This window comes from Hyperoodon ampullatus (assembly GCF_949752795.1).
Source record: "Hyperoodon ampullatus genome assembly, chromosome: 12".
Taxonomy (NCBI): domain Eukaryota; kingdom Metazoa; phylum Chordata; class Mammalia; order Artiodactyla; family Ziphiidae; genus Hyperoodon; species Hyperoodon ampullatus.
The window spans coordinates 77201925-77221305 of record NC_136925.1 but is presented as its reverse complement, the minus strand read 5'-3'; the positions used below and the strand labels follow the sequence as shown (position 1 = coordinate 77221305).

Here is a 19381-nt window from a genome sequence, read left to right as displayed (position 1 = left end):
CATTACTTGTGATTGGTCTGTTCATATTTTCTATTTCTTCCTGGTTCAGTCTTGGAAGGTTATACCTTTCTAAGAATTTGTCCATTTCTTCCAGGTTGTCCATTTTATTGGTATAGAGTTGCTTGTAGTAGTCTCTTAGGATGCTTTGTATTTCTGCAGTGTCTGTTGTAACTTCTTTTTCAATTCTAACCCTATTGATTGGAGTCCTGCCCCTCTTTTTCTTGATGAGTCTGACTAATGGTTTATCAATTTTGTTTATCTTCTCAAAGAACCAGCTTTTACTTTTATTTATCTTTGCTATTGTTTTCTTTGTTTCTATTTCATTTATTTTTGCTGTGATCTTTACTATTTCTTTCCTTCTGCTAACTTTGGGTTTTGCTTGTTCTTCTTTCTCTAGTTCCTTTAGGTGTAAGGTTAAATTTTTTATTTGAGATTTTTCTTGTTTCTTGAGGTAGGCTTGTACAGCTATAAACTTACCTCTTAGAACTGCTTTTGCTGCACCCATAGGTTTTGGATGGTTGTGTTTTCATTGTCATTTGTCTCTAGGTATTTTTTGATTTTGTCTTTGATTTCTTCAGTGATCTCTTGGTTATTTAGTAACGTATTGTTTAACCTCCACGTGTATGTGTTCTTTACATTTTTTTCACTGTAATTCATTTCTAATCTCATAGTGTTGTGGTTAGAAAAGATGCTTGATATGATTTCAATTTTCTTAAATTTAGTGAGGCTTGATTTGTGACTCAAGATGTGATCTATCCTGGAGAATGTTCCCTGTGCACTTGACAAGAAAGTGTAATCTGCATTTGGATGGAATGTCCTATAAATATCAATTAAATCTATCTGGTCTATTGTGTCACTTAAAGCTTGTGTTTCCTTATTAACTTTCTGTTTGGATGATCTGTCCATTGGTGTAAGTGAGGTGTTAAAGTACCCCACTATTATTGTCGATTTCCTCTTTTATAGCTGTTAGCACTTGCCTTATGTATTGAGGTGCTCCTATGTTGGCTGCATAAATATTTATAATTGTTATATCTTCTTCTTGGATTGATCCCTTGATCATTATGTAGTGTCCTTCTCTGTCTCTTGTAATAGTCTTTATTTTAAAGTCTATTTTGTCTGATATGAGAATTGCTACTCCAGCTTTCTTTTGATTTCCATTTGCATGGAATATCTTTTTCCATCCCCTCACTTTCAGTCTGTATGTGTCTCTAGGTCTGAAGTGGGTCTCTTGTAGACAGCATATATATGTGTCTTGTTTTTGTATCCATTCAGCAAGCCTGTGTCTTTTGGTTGGAGCATTTAATCCATTCACGTTTAAGGTAATTATCTATATGTATGTTCCTAGTACCATTTTCTTAATTGTTTTGGGTTTGTTTTTGTGGTTCCTTTTCTTCTCTTGTGTTTCCCACTTAGAGAAGTTCCTTTAGCATTTGTTGTAAAGCTGGTTTGGTGGTGCTGAATTCTCTTAGCTTTTGCTTGCCTGTAAAGCTCTTGATTTCTCCATCAAATCTGAATGAGATCCTTGCTGGCTAGAGTAAGCTTGGTTGTAGATTCTTCCCCTTCATCACTTTAAATATATCGTGCCACTCCCTCTGGCTTTTATAGTTTCTGCTGAGCAATCAGCTGTTAATCTTATGGGAGTTCCCTTGTATGTTATTTGTCATTTTTCCCTTGTTGCTTTTAATAATTTTTCTTTGTCTTTGATTTTGTCAATTTGATTTTTATGTGTTTCAGCATGTTCTCCTTGTGTTTATCCTGCCTGGGACTCTCTGCGCTTCCTGGACTTGGGTGGCTATTTCCCTTCCCATGTTAGGGAAGTTTTCAACTATAATCTCTTCAAATATTTTCTTGGGTCCTTTCTCTCTCTCTTCTCCTTCTGGGACAGCTATAATGTGAATGTTGGTGCATTTAATGTTGTCCCAGAGTTCTCTTAGGTTGTCTTCATTTCTTTTCATCCTTTTTTCTTTATTCTGTTCCATGGCAGTGCATTCCACCATTCTGTCTTTCCAGTTGCTTATCCGTTCTTCTGCCTCAGTTATTCTGCTATTGATTCCTTCTAGTGTATTTTTCATTTCAGTTACTGTGTTGTTCATCTCTGTTTGTTTGTTGTTTAATTCTTCTAGGTGTTTTTCTTTAATTCTTGTAGGGCTTTTTTAAACATTTCTTGCATCTTCTCGATCTTTGCTTCCATTCTTTTTCTGAGGTCCTGGATCATCTTCACTATCATTATTCAGAATTCTTTTTTCTGGAAGGTTGCCTATCTCCACTTCCTTTAATTGTTTTTCTGGTGTTTTATCTTGTTCCTTCTTCTGGTCCATAGCCCTCTGCCTTTTCATTTTGTCTGTCTTTCTGTGAATGTGGTTTTTGTTCACAGGCTGCAGGATTGTAGTTCTTCTTGCTTCTGCCGTCTGCCCTCTGGTGGATGAGGCTATCTAAGAGTCTTATGCAAGCTTCCTGATGGGAGGGATTGGTGGTGGGTAGAGCTGGGTTTTGCTCTGGTGGGCAGAGCTCAGTAAAGCTTTAATCCACTTGTCTGCTGATGGGTGGGGCTGGGTTCCCTCCCTGTTGGTTGTTTGGCCTGAGGCCACCCAGCACTGGAGTTTACCTGGCTCTTTGGTGGGGCTAATGGCAGACTCTGGGAGGGCTCGTGCCCAGGACAACTTCCCAGAAATTCTGCTGCCAGTGTCCTTGTCCCCATGTTGAGCCACAGCTACCCCCTGCCTCTGCAGGAGACCCTCCAACACTAGCAGGTAGGTCTGGTTCAGTCTCCTCTGGGGTCACTGCTCTTTCCCCCGGGTCCTGATGAGCACACTACTTTGTGTGTGCCCTCCACGAGTGGAGTCTGTTTTTCCCCAAGTCCTGTCGAAGTCCCGCAATCAAATCCCGCTAGCCTCCAAAGTCTGATCCTCTAGGAATTTCTCCTCCCGTTGCCAGACCCCCAGGTTGGGAAGCCTGCTGTGGGGCTCAGAACCTTCAGTCCAGTGGATGGACTTCTGTGGTATAAGTGTTCTCCAGTTTGTGATTCACCCACCCAGCGGTTACGGGATTTGATTTTATCGTGATTGCACCCTTCCTGCCGTTTCATTGCAGCGTCTCCTTTGTCTTTGGATGTGGGGTATCTTTTTTGATGAGTTCCAGTGTCTTCCTGTCAATGACTGTTCGGCAGTTAGTTGTGATTCTGGTGCTCTTGCAAGAGGGAGTGAGTGCACGTCCTTCTACTCCGCCATCTTGAACTGGGACACCAACACATTTCCTTTAAAACATAGCAAAATAAAGCAAAATCCTGTGGTTAAAAATACTTTAATGATCAAAGTACTTGATGTGAAGGGCTGTCAGAACAACTCTGGGCTCACTGTCTTTGTGGAATTAGAGGTTTTGCTGATTTGAGCCTATAGGCTGAGAGCATAGCTTTGGGATGTCTTTCTAATGGGCCGCACCTGCCAGGACAGAGGCTGATCTAGTCAACAATCTGATTTCAGTCTCGTACAGAAAATTAGAAGGGAATAGCTCTAGAGTTTTTGCGCTGGGGCATTTACTGTCATGTCTTAATCTTCATGTACACAATCCTTTCCACATTTTGGAGAGATTAATTAGTTAATAAAAACTAATCCTTAGTACAGAGCAAGTATCTTGTCAAAGATTGGAGTTTTGTTTTGGGGTTTCATTTTGTTTATAATATTTCCCAGTGTAGAAATGACCTCCTTTAATCTTGAAACATTGAAACTTGCAACAAATACCCTGATATCACAATCAGTAGTTCTGTTAATTTTAGTTACTCACTTGCATGGGAAAATAAAATCAGGTGACTTGTGCGTTCGTAAGAACATGAAGTTCTTTGTCTTTCTTATGCATTGTTATTTATTTCACATACATTGTGCACCAACAATGTTCTAGATGCTAGGGAATAGCAGTGAATAAAAATGAAGACTCTACTTTCATGGTACTTGTATTCCAATATAAATCCTAAAATATTTTTAGGTAGGATCAATGATAACAGTAAGCTACCAAATTTGGGAATATATTCTGGGGAAGCTAATAACAAAGGCTGTTGTGATTTTATTTTATCTCCAATTTATGCTGTTCCAGAGGGGGCTACCTAAGCATTTGCGAGTTTGTGTGTCTCTCTAGCAACTTTTGTTCTGAACACTGAGGGGACTGACGACCTGAATAAATCAATTTTTTAATCGAACGAAATATGTAATTATTTGCTTCATAGTGTTCTAAGTTCTTTATAACTATTAACACTTAATTTTCATCACAGATCTGTGTAGTAAGTAGTGTTATTATCTCTGTTTTACAAATGAGCCAACTGGGTAACTTGCCCCAGGTACCCAGTTAGCAAGAAGTAGGATTGGATTGGAACTCAGGCTCTTAACCACTGCCCTGTTGCTTTCTGATATAAATTATAAAATAGTATTTTAAAAAATCATAAGATATTTCTTTTTTTTTTTCCTTTTTACCTTTGGGATTTCTCTGAAATTTTAGGTTTATTTACAGGTTTGGGAAGAGGGGAGGAAGTCTGGCTGTCTCTCCCTGCTGCTTCCATTCTGTGGGAACTCCCTCTCCTTTGCCTTCCTGATTCTTTTCACATTGAATTATGTGTTTAATTTGTGTAAATGGAATGTGTTTAATCTAATTTTATTTAATTCTGTGTTTCTCTCAGCGCTGCTAGACTTTCAATAAGTTCCTTGAAGCAAAGAACTGGTAAATAGATACATTTGACAAATAGGTTAAAGTGTACTGTGTATTACAAATTCTAAAACCAGTTTATTTGAAATTGGGGATTTTCCCCTCCTTCATGGGACTGCATAATAGTTTGATTTCGCTGTTTATAAATGTGTAATTGTATTCTAAACAATAGGATAACTGAACAATAGGCCATCTTGTATTGGAATAATAAAACTGGAGACAATACTATTTAAAACTTAGCATATTCAATAGACATGTCCCTTGAGGGGAAATTCTTTTTACTTTTTAAATTTTTTATTGAAGTATAGTTGATTTACAGTGTTGTGTTAGTTTCAAGTGTTTAGCAAAGTAATTCAGTTATATATACATATATATATATGTATTTTTATTCCTCTCCAGAGTCTTTTCCATTATAGGTTATTACAAGATATTGAATATAGTTCCCTGTACTATACAGTAGGCCCTTGTTGCTTATCTATTTTATATATAGTAGTGTTTATCTGCTAATCCCAAGCTCCTAATTTATCTCTCCCCACCCCTTCCCCTTTAGTAACCATAAATTTGTTTTCTTTGTCTGTGAGTTTGTTTCAAAGTTCATTTGTATCATTTTTTTAGATTCCATATATAAGTGATGTCATATGATATTTGTCTTTGTCTGACTTACTTTGCTTAGTATGATAATCTCAAGGTCCATCCATGTTGCTGCACATGGCATTAGTTCATTCTTTTTTATGACTGAGTAATATGCCATTGTATATGTATATCACATCTTCTTTATCCATTCATCTGTTGACGGGCATTTAGGCTGCTTCCACAGGGGAAAGTCTTTAAGCCACTCTAGATTCTGTATTTGGGTAGGTAGCAGCATGGTGTTTCCACTTGGTAATTCTCCTACATCTCAGAGATCTTCTGATTAGTTGAGGTCAAACCATTTATATTCCTCAGAATCCTCAAGGAGATTCTTGCCCTTTCTCAGGCAAATGTTCTGCTGTTTGGTTCAGTTCCCTCTTGTCCTATCCAGAAACTTCATCACACCTCTCATCTCAACCTTCTTCTCTGTGTCCGAAATATTTCCTTAATGCACTGAAGCTATTTCTGAAATCCTGTTTCTTCAGTGAAACTTTTCATAGTTAAAAGAGAAATCTGGCCTCATCTTTATTTCTACTTATTATTCAGGGGTGAAATTTTATGAACATCCATAGTGCATGGTTCCTTCACTTTACACTTAATGGACTGGTTTATTCTGCTAATATGAGTCGGTTTTGTTCTCGTATTTTGAGCAAAGAACTTGCCTGGCACAGTAAACATGAATTGCAATTCTTTTGGTCATTGGGCCTTGCTTATTTTAGGAAAGAGTTTATCGCATGTGGATGAACATGAAATAAAGTGTTATTAGGTTTGTGTTGGTTTGTTAGGGCTGTCATAACAAAGTATCACAGACTGGGTGGCTGAAACAACAGGAATTTATTTTCTTGAAATTCTGGAGGCTAGAAGTCTGAGATCACAGTGTTAGCAGAGATGGTTTCTTCTGAGGCCTCTCTCCTTGGCTTGTAGATACCTTCTTCTCCCTGTGTCTCCACATGTTCTTCTCTGTGTATGTGTGTCTCCTCTCCTTATAAGGACTCAGTCATATTGGGTTTGGGCTCATCCATATGACCTCATTTAACTTAATCACCTCTTTAAAGACACTACCTCCAAATACAGTGGTGCTCTGAGGTATTGTGTTGCTGATTAGAACTTCAACATATGAATCTTAGGAAGACCAATTCAGCCATGACAGGGTTGAAATGTACAATATAGTTGTCTTAAATTTTTATGACAAGTTAAAACAAAAATTCCTTTTAAAGCTTAAAAGAAGGCAAAGGAAGAGAACCTTCTGAAGGAGGGGAGATTGTAGGATATTGGTTTGATCTGGCTTAAAACTGGCTGAGTCATTTAGGGCAAAATTCATAGTAATTAGTCTTTTGTCCATACTTTCCCAATTTTTTGGATTCAATAAAATGTGAAGTATCTTTTAAGCACCTCTAGGTTTCCATGATTCTATTATAATAATAACTGTTTTGTAATTAGACCTTACTGCTGATTTAGAAAGGTGTTTGGAGAGGAATTTTTATAATCTCATGTTTGCAGGGTAGAATGCAAAAGGATCAGGGCTTCTGTCAACAAACCTTGATGTGAATTTGAGCTCTTTTCTTCTGTATTGAGCTGAAGAAAATGGCTGACAAAATCCTTCTCTTGGCAGCTATGTGACTGTGGACAAGTTATGCAACTTACATGAGCCCTAATTTAGTCATCTGTGAAATGGGAATAAAGTTGTAAGGAGGCTCTCCTTGGCTCTTGGCCCTTGTCACTGTTGACTACTGCAGCTGGATTGTGTGCAGCTGCCCCTGGCTGCCCCAGTGGCATGACACTCCATGCCTGCTGACTTATGTGGCCTCCACTGCCTGCTCAACTCACATGCCATGGAGGCCACTTGTGGCTCGAGGCCATCAAAGTAGATCTGAGTTTATATCAGTGTCCCCAACCTTGCTGCTGTGTGACAGATCCCCTCTGATAGACAGATGTCACTTCAGGGAGGATGGGTTGGTTCTGACTAGTTATCATAAAATTAATTTTTTCTTAACCTCCTCTTCCTGTATTTATTTGATCGTCCCAAACAGTTATCAGGACATTGTTCCTCTTCCTACATCTTATCAAGAGGTGAAAGCTTTTGCCACTTTCAAAACTTTCAAAAAAGTGGGGCAGAGATATCGTTTAGCCTAGGATATCAGATTTTGAGATGCATGGACTTTAGTGTTGCCAAAAGTAAGTGCCGGACCTACGTCTACTTTTCCTGGTTCAGAATACCCACATAGAGAGCTTTCGTGAGAGTTAAATGAAGTGTGTGTGTGCTTGTGTGTTTGGGTGGGAAGGGGACAGCAACATGCCTTCCACATACTTTATTCTAGTTAAATTGAGTTTTCATCCTTTGTGTTGGGATTGAATTTATATAAATCTACCTTTTAAAACACTAAGGTGGCTTTTATTTTTGGGCTTAAACAGATCAACTAGTTTAGTATAAGATTTTCCAGTAAAACCATTAACGTGTTGACCAGAGAGTTCTCTATACAGGAGTAAAGAATCCCAAGTTCTTTTAGGGTTACCTATTTTAATCATTATATAAGAACATTAAAATACAACACTGTTGGCAGTAGTATTTGACCTAGAAAAATTCCCATAAACTAACCCATTTAACATTGTCTTTCTCTGGTACCACTGCTGGTACCTACTCCTCTAGATCTTGTATTCATCAGAACTTTTTCAGTTGCAAGGGACAGAAACTCAACACAGATAAGCTTAAGCTAACAAGGGAATTTATTTTTATTTAAGTAAAAAATGCTGGGGTTAGAAGTATCTTTAAGTAGGGTTAGATCCAGGGACATGTTGGATGTTACTGGGACATCTTCTTTGTCTCGAATAGATTTATTTTGTAAAACTGATCAGAAAAATGACTGCCAGCATCCCCAAATTTGTATGTTTATGACTTCTAATTGGAAAGGAAGAAGGGGACTTTGTCTTCCTATGTTCATATATCAAATATCAGGGAAGATTTTGATTGGTTCTGCTTGAGTCACATGGTCATCCCTGAACCTATAACTGGTTGATGGATAGAATAGTGTGACCAATCACTGTGGCAAAGCATCTTGATTGGCAAGTCCACTGGGATCACATGGGCTGGGAGAGGGATGGTGTTCCAGAGGAAGACTGCTTAGCAAACAGACAAACATATGTCTAGCACAGATAACTAGCATTTCAAGTCAGCAGGGGTTAGTGTTTATTCTTTTAGCTGAAAGGGAATGGGACGGTAACTGTCAAAATTGTGTAGGATCCATTTGAAATTATTTTTTTTGCATTTTAAAAAATAAAACATTTTTAATTATTTATTTTTTTAAGGTGGTAAAAGATACAGCACATAAAATTGACCATTTTAACCTTTTTTTTTTATTGCAGTATAATTGCTTTACAATGTTGTGTTACTTTCTGCTGTACAAATAAACTGTGCATTAGATTTAAAATCTGCTTAAGAAGATGTGAGGACACACTTGAAAGATGTCCTTCAGGTGGAATACACATTGTATAGACAATCAAATAGTGGAGCATAATTGGCAATTCCTGAAGTTGATTTAAATGTGGGCATTTTTTTGAGTAAAGGAACAAAAATGACAATAATGGACCCTTTTGCTTTTTTTTTGGTAGGGTTAGATGATTGCCTGCAGCAGTATGTCCACAAGTTTGAACGGGAGAAGATAAATGGAGAGCAGCTGCTGCAGATTTCCCATCAGGATCTTGAGGAGCTGGGTGTCACACGAATTGGACACCAGGAACTTGTGTTGGAGGCTGTCGACCTTCTCTGTGCACTGGTTAGTTCAGGAAAAGGTGATCTGTACCGCCATATGTTTTTAAGAATCTCATCTTGTAAATCTCCACAGTTTTGCGCTTTAGCTTATTGTCATTTTCTTAATGATCCATGGAAGTAGAGCATGAGCTGAAGATAATATCAGAAGGGAAGAAAAGAAATCATTTGCTAGGTAGACTTGGCAAGCGAAGGCCTACAAGTTAAATCTGGCCCGCTATTTTTGTAAATAAAGTTTTATTGGAACGCAACCATGCCCGTTCATTTAAGTGTTATCTGTGGCTGCTTTTGTGCTACCATGGCAGAGATGGGTAGTGGTAACAGGGACCGTGTGGCCCCTGAGATCCTAAAATATTTACTCTCTTGGCCTTTACAGAAAAAGTTGACCTTTTATGGAACAAATTTCTGTATGCATCTTATTTTCTTATCTTTTAAAAAGAATAAAAAAGATGAAGATGGTCCTGAATGAACATGTCATCTTCTATATTGAAATGACAAATGGGTTCTGATTTTCGTGTCTGTTTTTGTTACTATAAAAAGAATTTTTATGTTTCACAGATATCTGTGATATTTCAGTAACTGATACTGGTGCTTGGAATAATCAACCTGTGAAATGGCAGCTAGATGGGAAAAAATGTGAACTTAGTTACATTTCGCAGCTGACTGAGTTTTGGCTTGAACGTGAGTGAGTAAAATCCTGCCAGGTTCCGACCCTTCATTACATCTGTGGCCGTGTGGGTAGTAGCTCTTTTAGGTATGGTTTAAAACCACCTCCAAGGGTACTGTGTTTATAAATTGGTTGGCATAGGGTGGGATCCTTGTCAGTCTGCTGTGATGCCATGAGAAGGATGCTGTTTCCTTAACTGTCAGGATTTGGGCAAACTCGGCAGCATTCAGGCTGGTTTAGTTATGCTGTGAACCTGAGCAAGGGGTTATATACAATTATATCCCTGAGAATGGTGGGAAAAAATGCGCTCCCGATTATCTTGCCATTGCTGGTCTGCGTTCCGTTGATTCTTTAACACTTGCTGCATTGTGCGTGTTCTTCTTAAAGTGGATAGAACCTTGTCTTCTGCTCTGATATGTGCTACTCTTGTTTAGGAAAGTAATGGGGAAATTATTTGTGGTTGATAAATGAGCTGCCACCAGGAAGATGCTGTGGCCAAGTGATGTGAGAGCTGGTCTGGGAAGCAGGCTTTTGCATTTTAATCCAGGCTTTGCTGCACACTCCTGGCTCTGTGACCTCCAGGGAGATGGTGGTGTGTGTTTTCCCCGTTTGTACAGTGATGCTCCCCTAGATGTGGCTGTCTACTAACCTGTAAGTGTTTTGCACTGCCCAGAAAATATCTGAGTCCTGTTTATTATTAAAACTGTATGTTTTTCATACAGTAAGACATGTTTGAGTTTAGTCTTGTCCTTTCTGGGAACATTACTTTTTGGACTTTTCTGCTATTTCAGATCATCTCTTTCACTTTGTGGTAGGACTTGGAGGGCAGGTCAATAACTTTGAAATCCACAGTGTGGGAGGAGAGCAGGCAGGATGGACTGGATGCAAGTTGTGGACCTCAAGTGGGATAATTAACATAACAGCTGCCTCCCTGCTTTCCTCCCTTCCCTACCTCTTAAAATATTAGACTAAAGTGAACAGAGCTGGACAAATGCCAGAACCTAAAGCTGTGTTTTATCTCTTACAATTTCCTCCTAATTTCCTTTGTAGACAAAGTTTTGACCTCAGACTCATTCTGGACGTGCTTCATGTAGCAGAGTGCTAGTGAATGCATTTGACACGAGAGTCACAGAGGGTTCTTAAATGAATGTGCCTTTTCTGGGTTGGGGAGGGTTTTAGAGTATTTCACTAAAATATCTTTAGCCTTGCTATAATCTCCTTTTAAAATATTCTTATGGTAATGCATCTATTGATCATACTGTGTTTAACCCATTCACACCATATAGATCTTTGTGTATATAAATAGGTGGTAATTTTTTGCCTTGAACAGTCCATCCCCTGGACAGTTAATATGTGTTTGCTGTTGTCCCTGGTATTATGGAAGACATTTTTATGTAAACAGTTTAGTGGATGTTGATTTTATGATGGACAGGAAATGAGTAGAATTAGAAGTAAGAGAGGGGGAGGAAAAAAACAAAAGCCACTGGAAAGATTTGGAAAGAAAAGTGCCGATCTTTAGGAATCTAAGGAATCTTTAGGAATCTTTAGGATCTTTAGGAATCTAAAATAGGGAATAGCTATTGATTAAGGTTCCAAACTGATGAGCAGATGGGCCACAAAGAGCTGGTTCTGGATATAGGGAGCAAGGAGAAAAACTCCCTTTTGTGAACACTGACCTTGGCTGGCTGGAGTGGCTTGGGAGAGTGACTTGTTTTCTGAGGCGAACCAGGACCACTTCCCAGGATTGAGTTCAGAGTCGGAGCCCACTTTTTCTCCCTCTATCTGGGGCAGAGGGTGACTGGGACCGGCTGTAGAGCTGCTTTTTCCAGTAGCTATTAGCCACATGTGACCATTTAAATTAAAATTAATTAAAGTGAAATAATAAAATTCAGTTCCTTAGTCACAGAGCTACATTTCAAGTGCTCAGTAGCTACTTGTGGCCAGTGGCTACCATATTTGGATAGTACAGACAGAGAACATTTTCATCATTGCAGAAAGTTCTGTTGGGGACAGCATTTGTCTCTAGGGTGGGATTGAGGGTAAAAATGTATAATTGCAAGACCCATTTTCATTGCCAGATCAACCAAACCCTAGTTTCCTAAAGACCAAGGCAGGGGCAGATTTGTTTTTAAGGTTGAAGTAGGCTGAGAAAGTGCACAAAGTTGGAATCCATACACGTTTGAAGTGATGCCACCTACCTGTGTGCTTAAGTGAAATACCTGTAATGTGTCTACCTGCCCTGGGTGCTTCTGTGCACTCGTGTACCCCTGAGATGACTCACTGTTTATTGTTTACCCAGCCATGGCAACAGTTAAAAACTGGTGTCCTTTTTGTTATGGGGAGAAATAGTGAAGGAAGAGGAGTCCGTTCTAGCAATTTGTATTTAACTTGATCTTGCTTATGAACTTATTAAACTGTGAAGTATACTTCTTAGGCTGAAACTTAATTGACCCAAGTCAGTAAAATGGATTTGATTGTGTGACTGTGAAACTCCTTAATCACCATGTATGTTAGATCACAGATAGAGCTAGTAGGAATGGGGAAAGAAGGTGGCGGAGAAGTTGTGTAAGGTTTGTCCTTAGCTAAAATGTGTACAGTTTATGACTCCAGAAGAGCGAGAATCTGCCTCTTTCCTTTTCTCCTGTCTCATGTGTTGTTTCTCTAGCCAGACCAGGAAATGACCCCTGATGGCTAACTTCTAATGACGTGAGATCTCAGTGGAAGGTTTGTAGTATGTGTCTAGATTTTTGGAGATTCATTTCATTTCTTAGTTCGTACTGTGTTGATACCTTATCTTAAATTAAGCAATTTCTGAAGGAGACAGATATTAGGGAAAAGATTAGTGACAGTAATCAAATCTGGTCTGAGAAATTATTCATTTACTGTCTTTCATTGTGGGACACTTAAGTCAATAATCCTTTCCTGATTATGTTTCTATAGTAGGGGTTCTTTGGAGCTAATATAATCAGTTTCTTGTTCTCTTCTTATTGTGGAATGGGGTGGAAGGGGATGGAATTTTCCTTCCTTTCTTTGTTCCTTCTTTACTGCTTTTTAAAATTATAATCTATGTAGAAAAAGCAAAACTACAGTGACAGAAAGAAGATCAGAGGTTGCCAGGGCCTGGGGGTTGGGGAAAGTGACTATGCAGGGGTATGAGGGATGTTTTGGGGGCGATGCAAATGTTCTGTATTGTGATTGTGATGGTGCTTATGTGACTATTTACATTTGTTAAAATTGATTATGTCGCGTACTTAAAATTAGTTTTATGCATCATAAAGTATACCTTAATAAAGCTGATTAAAATCTCTGAAGTACCTTAAAACATAAAATAAAATTATAATCTATTATAGCTACATCTGTCTACCCTTCTAGTCCCGTGATTTGTTTTTTGGGGAAAAAAAAAGAATCAGAGAAACTGAATGGAAATGAAAAGAACCAGTTAACAAGCTACACTCCTCCTTTGTTTTAATATTAAAAGTGGTAGGTTTATAGAAGATTGAGGTGTAAAATTTCCTGTAACCCTAAGATGAATTTAATCCTCTTTGAGTTCAAGAAATAAATGTTGTCTACAGTAATAAAAGTTCCGAGTAATTCATGGTGTCATTGGCTATAGAAAGCTGAGTTTCCTGCTTTTAGTTCAGAACTCTTGCTGTAAGTCGGCAGGCTGACTAATTAACTGAATAAGGGGACACTTCCCTTTAATCATAGTCACAAGTGCTTCAAAACAACCTGTGTCATGTGGCTCTTTATCCACTCAGTTTTGAGTCTTTGATTCTCTGATTTAAAAAGCCATGGTGAAAATCCATCTTTTTATTTTTGTCTTCTCTACTGAAGGACAATGCCATATTTTGGTCTCCAGAAAATGACAGTGGAACAAAAAAAGAATGAGTATCAAGTTTAGATGGAACATCACTGTTAATACAGAAGACTCATTTTTGTTCTGAAATTTACATTTTTTTTAAAGCTCACAAAGACAATTTCAGTTAATGCATCTGAAAAAAAATGCATTTTTTCTTTATAATTGTTCTTAACTCTTTTCTATATACATTTTAAAAAAAATATTTTTTATTTTCTAAGAAGCAACATGCCACATAAATTTAAACTTCACATAAAATCTAATTAAAGTGTACAGTGTTTTCATTCAGGGTATTGTCTTGTGTTGTTACTGTTGCTACTTACCATTGTTCATCTTGCCAAAAGAAAAAAGTTCTCACAGACTCCCTGGTTTATTTATGCTTTACGTATCTTGATTTGGGGACATGGCTCACCCCTCCCTGAGGCATTAGAGATGGGGCTATAACAGAGGAGGGACCAAGGGACAGGCTAGATGCAGTGGGGACAAAAGCAGTGATCAGATCCAAAGAGGGCCCACCGGCCTCTCAGAAGAGTGAGGTCCAGGTTGGCTGAAGCTGGCTGAAAGAAGCTTCTAACACATCAGAGGGGTTGGAGCAGGTCAGGATAGAATTTAGGGGGATCAAACAATTTGCTAGTTTGTGTTAGATCCAGGATGACTGGCCACTTCTCTTTTTTCTTGTCCAGTGCCCATCCTGGTTTCTGTCTCATCGCTTTGCCCGTTCTTGGACAGGGTGTGTGGAAGGGGGCATATACAGCATCATGATCCAAAGCTTGTACCCTCGATGCAGATTGCCTTGGTTAGAATCCCCCCCAACTGCCACCGATTAGCTGTGTGGCTTTGGAGAATTTATTGAATGTCTCTGTGCCTCAGTTTTCTCACCTGCAAAATAGAGATAATATCACTTCCAACCTCACATGCTGTTTTACCTGAGATATTTGCCGAGCACTAAGCCCGGTTTCTGGCATAAAGCGTTCAATAGTGTTGGCCATATATTATAACCAATTTTTAAATGATACCACATTCTTGCTTTGGGATGCTATTGACACAGTTTAATATACCCCAGAAATATTTTCACTTTTTTCTTAAAAAAGGATGAAACACCAATTTAAGATGTGTACATGCAATTGAATACTGAAATTCATCCTCCCCCCAAAGTCATGTCAGATTTACATGTCGTTTCTTGTTGTTACTTGGGATTTGTTCTTTATCTGGAAGAGAGTAGTCTAGGGCAATAGTGTCACGTGAAACGGATTTTTTTAAAAGCATCCAGGTAAGTCAAACATTGTTCAGAAAGAACGGAGGTTAGAAGCTCACAAGATGGAAATGACCTTCCAGGTGAATTGATGTTTAGTCAGTGCTGTTCTGTTTCTGTGTGACTTTTATCTGATGGAAATTCCTCCATTCAATGACTGCTTTACGTCTGCTGTCCTGGAAATGCAGTCATGAGTAATACACACAGACCCCAGCTCTCGCAGACCTTGCATCCGACTTAGAAAGACAGCAGTGAACAGGGTGGTTCAGAGATGACAGAGGTGATGGCTAGAGAGTGACCTCAGGAGGTACTTGGTAGTGTCTGGAGACATTTTTGTTTGTCACAACTGGGGACTGGATGCTACTGATATCTAAAGAGTAGAGGCCAGCTAAACATTCTACCATCTACAGGAATCCCACCCCCCAACCCAGACAAACAATTATTAGGCTTTCAATGTCACTAGGGCCCAGGTTGAGAAACTGCTCCAGATGGTCCTGGAAGCCGTGAAGAGGAGGGGACATTTGGGCTAATTAGGATGTGATAGGAAGGAGCTGTGCATGCCAACCTTTGTGGGAGGAGAATTTCGGGAAGAGAAACTAGCAAGACAAAGTCCCTGAGGCAAGAGGAACAGAGGCAAGGCTGGTGTGGCCCATGTGGGTGAGAACAACACTGTGAGCAAATCATGTAGGGTTTTGTGGCTGACATAGGAGTTACTCAGGTAGCTCAGTGGGTTTTTGGTTATTATGAGCGTTTGGACATTGTTGATTGTTTTGAAATTTTCCCTTTGATTTTGTTTTCCAGAATTATGGCCTTGAAACCGACAATATGAAAAACTTGGTTCTGAAACTGCGAGCATCTTCCCACAATTTACAGAATTACATAAGCAGCCGGAGAAAAAGTCCAGGCTATGATGGGAACACCTCCCACAAGCCCCCCAATGAGTTCCTGACTTCTGTGGTAGAGCTCATAGGCGCTGCCAAGGCCTTGTTAGCTTGGCTGGACCGGTAAGTGATGGGTGTGCTTTACTGTCCTGTAAAAGGAGGGTCCGAGATGCATAGAAGTCGGTGTTTTGCCTGAGGAACAGGAACCTTTATCCCTTTCTTGCCCTTGCCATTGGACCTGTCCAGGAGTTTGGGGTCAGTGGTGCATTTTAGGGTCCCTTTGGAAGTTCCTGAGGTGAATAGCAGGAATGAATTAACCTCAGCTTAGAGAAGAATTAAAGTTGAGTTTTACTGAGGTTAAACATTACTGATTATTTGTTTGTATGAAGGCTGTTAGTTGACTTTTGAAGGTATGTTCATTCTCTTGGCTCAGCTTTGGACGTGTTTTTATCTAGAACTTCTCTGTCTCTGTTCTACTCAGATTCCTATTTTCTGTGTTACTTGAGAGGAAACAGTTACATAACAATTTAAACCAGCCTGTTGTGTAGCTGTGCTTGTTAACACACAGTGTGGGATCCCAGTGGGTTTATCCTCTCCACTTTTTTTTTTTAAAGAGAACTTTCATTGCTTTCTAGGGCTCCATTTACAGGGATCACTGATTTCTCAATAACGAAGAACAAAATCATTCAGCTTTGCTTGGACCTGACCACTACAGTCCAGAAGGTCAGTACATCACTGGTGTTTTCTAAAAGTTTTTTTTCCCTTTTCCTTTTCTTCAAAGGGTTTACATGTAGGTATAAAGTACCATTCTTTCTTTCTCCCCCTTTCTGCCCCCATCAGAGCTGGGGAGAGATAAAGGGCTTTAAGTTAGATGAATTTACAGATAGTTTCTGTGAAAAATGACTAGTGACCTTTACATCAAAGATTACCTTCTTTTGCTTTAAAATAGTTGAGCGAATAGCCCTATACTTTCTCTAAAATGTTAGAGCACTTAATATTTTTAAAATAGAAATTCTGGAGTAACTACATTTCACCATAATCTTTGTTCTGAGTGTGTTACTGTATCTGCTTCTTAATTTTCTTTTCATTTTGACCTCTGGTGGTTAGGTTAACCAGTCAGGAGGAGCTTGGTGGTGATTCAGTAACAAACAGCCCCCAAACCTCAGCAATTTACTCCTGGATTCTCTATATCCAAATGGGTCAGCTGAGGGATCTGCTTCAGCTCGCCTCACTTCAGGTTGCAGGCTGACAGAACAACCAGTGTCTTATGTTGTTTGTCTCTGGGGCAGAGGTGCAGAGAACCTGGGTGATTCTCACACTGACAAATGTTCTGGTTTGGAAGTGACACGTCAGTTTCACACACAGCTCATTTGCCAGACCTTCGCATCTTAGTGAAGGCCAGGAAGATATTAACTGGCATGTAGCAGACTGTTGTAAAATTATTTTTGAATTGAGTTGAGGCCATAAAATGTACGGAAGAACTTGTTCTTTTTTCACATCTCACTAGGTTTGAAAATTCTGTGATTGCACATTTGTTTCCGCTGCTGATTTGGCAAAAAGTAAAGAACATCCTTTCCTCAGTTCTAATCATGCCATAAAATAGATGCAGTTCTGAAAAGCTATGTGCTTTGTGTCTGTTCCCGGAACATGAAGAGTGAAGTTTGGCTGTTGTTTAAGGTCCAGTCCTGAGCAGCCCTTGAACTTGAGGCATGTGGGACTTCATCATTATGCTTTTGAGGCCATGTTCTTAGGAAAACGCTCAGAGCAGTAAAGTGGCTCTGAGTTTCAGCTCTTTTTTATAGTGCATAAAATAATTTTGACAGAAAGAGTCTGATACCAATCACGGTGCATTCATCATGTAGCCACCAAGTCCTGGCATTTGCGGTAGAGGCTGCCCAGGGGTACAGATCCCACTCAGAAGGGTGCCCACTGGGCATCCTCATCACATTTACCCCTGTTTACTGGGGCCGCATGATGCCCGGCCCATGATTCATGGTACTTTTTAAATGTGTGTTTAAGCGAATGAGATAATGCTTTTGACAAATATGCTGTTGAGAATTTGTCGCTTATCGGGAAAAATTTAACCCAAACTTAAGGGGCACAACAGGTATTGTTTCTATTTGTGTTTATTTTTTGTTTTTGTTTTCCCTTTGGTGCTCATTGAGCGTATGCTTCAGAGACAGACAGCTATGGGTTCAAATACTACCTCTACCATTACTTAGCCCTGGGACATTGGACAAGTCACTTCAAACTTATGAGTCTCAATTTTCTTACCTGTAAAATGGGAATACTAACAGTTACGTTACCAGATGATTTGCTGGAATTTCTACAAGTTATTGTGGAGTAAGAAAAAAGGGGAAAAAAGTGTAAGAGGAAGACAAATGGTGACCAAAAAATTTTTAAATGTACGTATATATGTATTTGTAATATGCAGTACATCTGAAAACCTATATACAAAAGAATATATAAATACAGTGGGTAATTTGGAAGAAAAGTTGGGTTTACTTTGGCTGGAAGAAAAGTTGGGTTTACTTTGGCTGGGAGAAAAGTGGGGAGAGAATGTAGGAGGCAAGCCAAAGAACAGAAAACACTTATTCTTTTACAAAAAGCATGTATGTGACCACATTTACTTATTCATACAAAATTAGATCTAGAGAATTAGTATAGAATATTTAAAAAATAGTAATACCTACCTCAAAAGATTATGAAGATTAAATAAGATATATGTATAGCACAGTGCCCACTTAAGAAATAATAGCCTATAGTAGGAAATATAAAAATCTTTTCTGGTACTGCTTTTCTGGAGCCGAACTTGATGGCTTAAGAAGAACACAAAGTTAACAAACATGTTGGGATTTCTGGTACTTTTTAGTTTATTTAAATTTGAACAATTTTTAAGGATTAAGACTGGCAATGTGTAAATATATATGGGAATGTCATTTTATGAACTTAGTTTGAAAAACATGTTTAGCTCTTGACGGACGTGTGTTTTCTGTAGTAATTGGAGAACGTAGTCGCTTTGGCAAGTAGTAAAATTTGTGTGCACAGTTGAAGGATGAGTGGAATGTCTTTTTCCACGTGCGGTGTCGTGGCAGCAGCAAGGCTGAATTTGCCAGGGGTTTCACACCCTCTCACAACTGCGAGAAGTGCAGTTTTTCTCCAAACTTCTTGGCAAAAGATCTTTTGACTCTTTAGGAAGAAACCTGCCTTTTTCCATTTATTGCTTTTTTTTTTTCCCCTGGGGAATTGAAGGAATAAAAGCTGTGTCTCTTTATTTCTGGTGACAAGGAACATGTTCTCCTAGAGTCTTTATTCCCTGTGTCCCTGTGTGTGAAGACAGGCATTTGTTTGTCCCTTTTCTTCTTTCTCTATTCCACAAACTGCCACTCTCCCCTCCTCTTTCTTGTTACTTTCTCTGCATCCTTCCCTCTGATGACAGTGTGTACCTCTCCAGAGTGGAAGGATAAACAGTTGTTGTTTTCTTCCTCCGTAAGAAAATGGCACTCTTCTTCTTCTTCCTTGTGCTAATTAACTTTTTTTCTTTCCTTTTTTTAGTTGAAGTATAGTTAATTCACCATGTTGTGTTAGTTTCAGGTGTATAGCAAAGCGATTCATTTACGTCCCACACCGAGTCCGTGGATAG

The 19381-nt window shown here is 39.0% G+C and overlaps 1 protein-coding gene across 1 annotated transcript in view; it reads left to right on the top strand.

Moving 5' to 3' along the window:
* Nucleotides 1-19381, top strand: part of CNKSR3 (CNKSR family member 3) — a gene marked incomplete at both ends in the record, with an annotated part of 98855 nt that overhangs the window by 54357 nt on the left and 25117 nt on the right. Inside the window, 3 exons of the mRNA XM_079716704.1 lie at nucleotides 8926-9089; nucleotides 15659-15861; nucleotides 16374-16461. Coding sequence (XP_079572830.1) covers nucleotides 8926-9089; nucleotides 15659-15861; nucleotides 16374-16461 — 455 coding nt within the window. The remainder of the gene's footprint in view (nucleotides 1-8925; nucleotides 9090-15658; nucleotides 15862-16373; nucleotides 16462-19381) is intronic.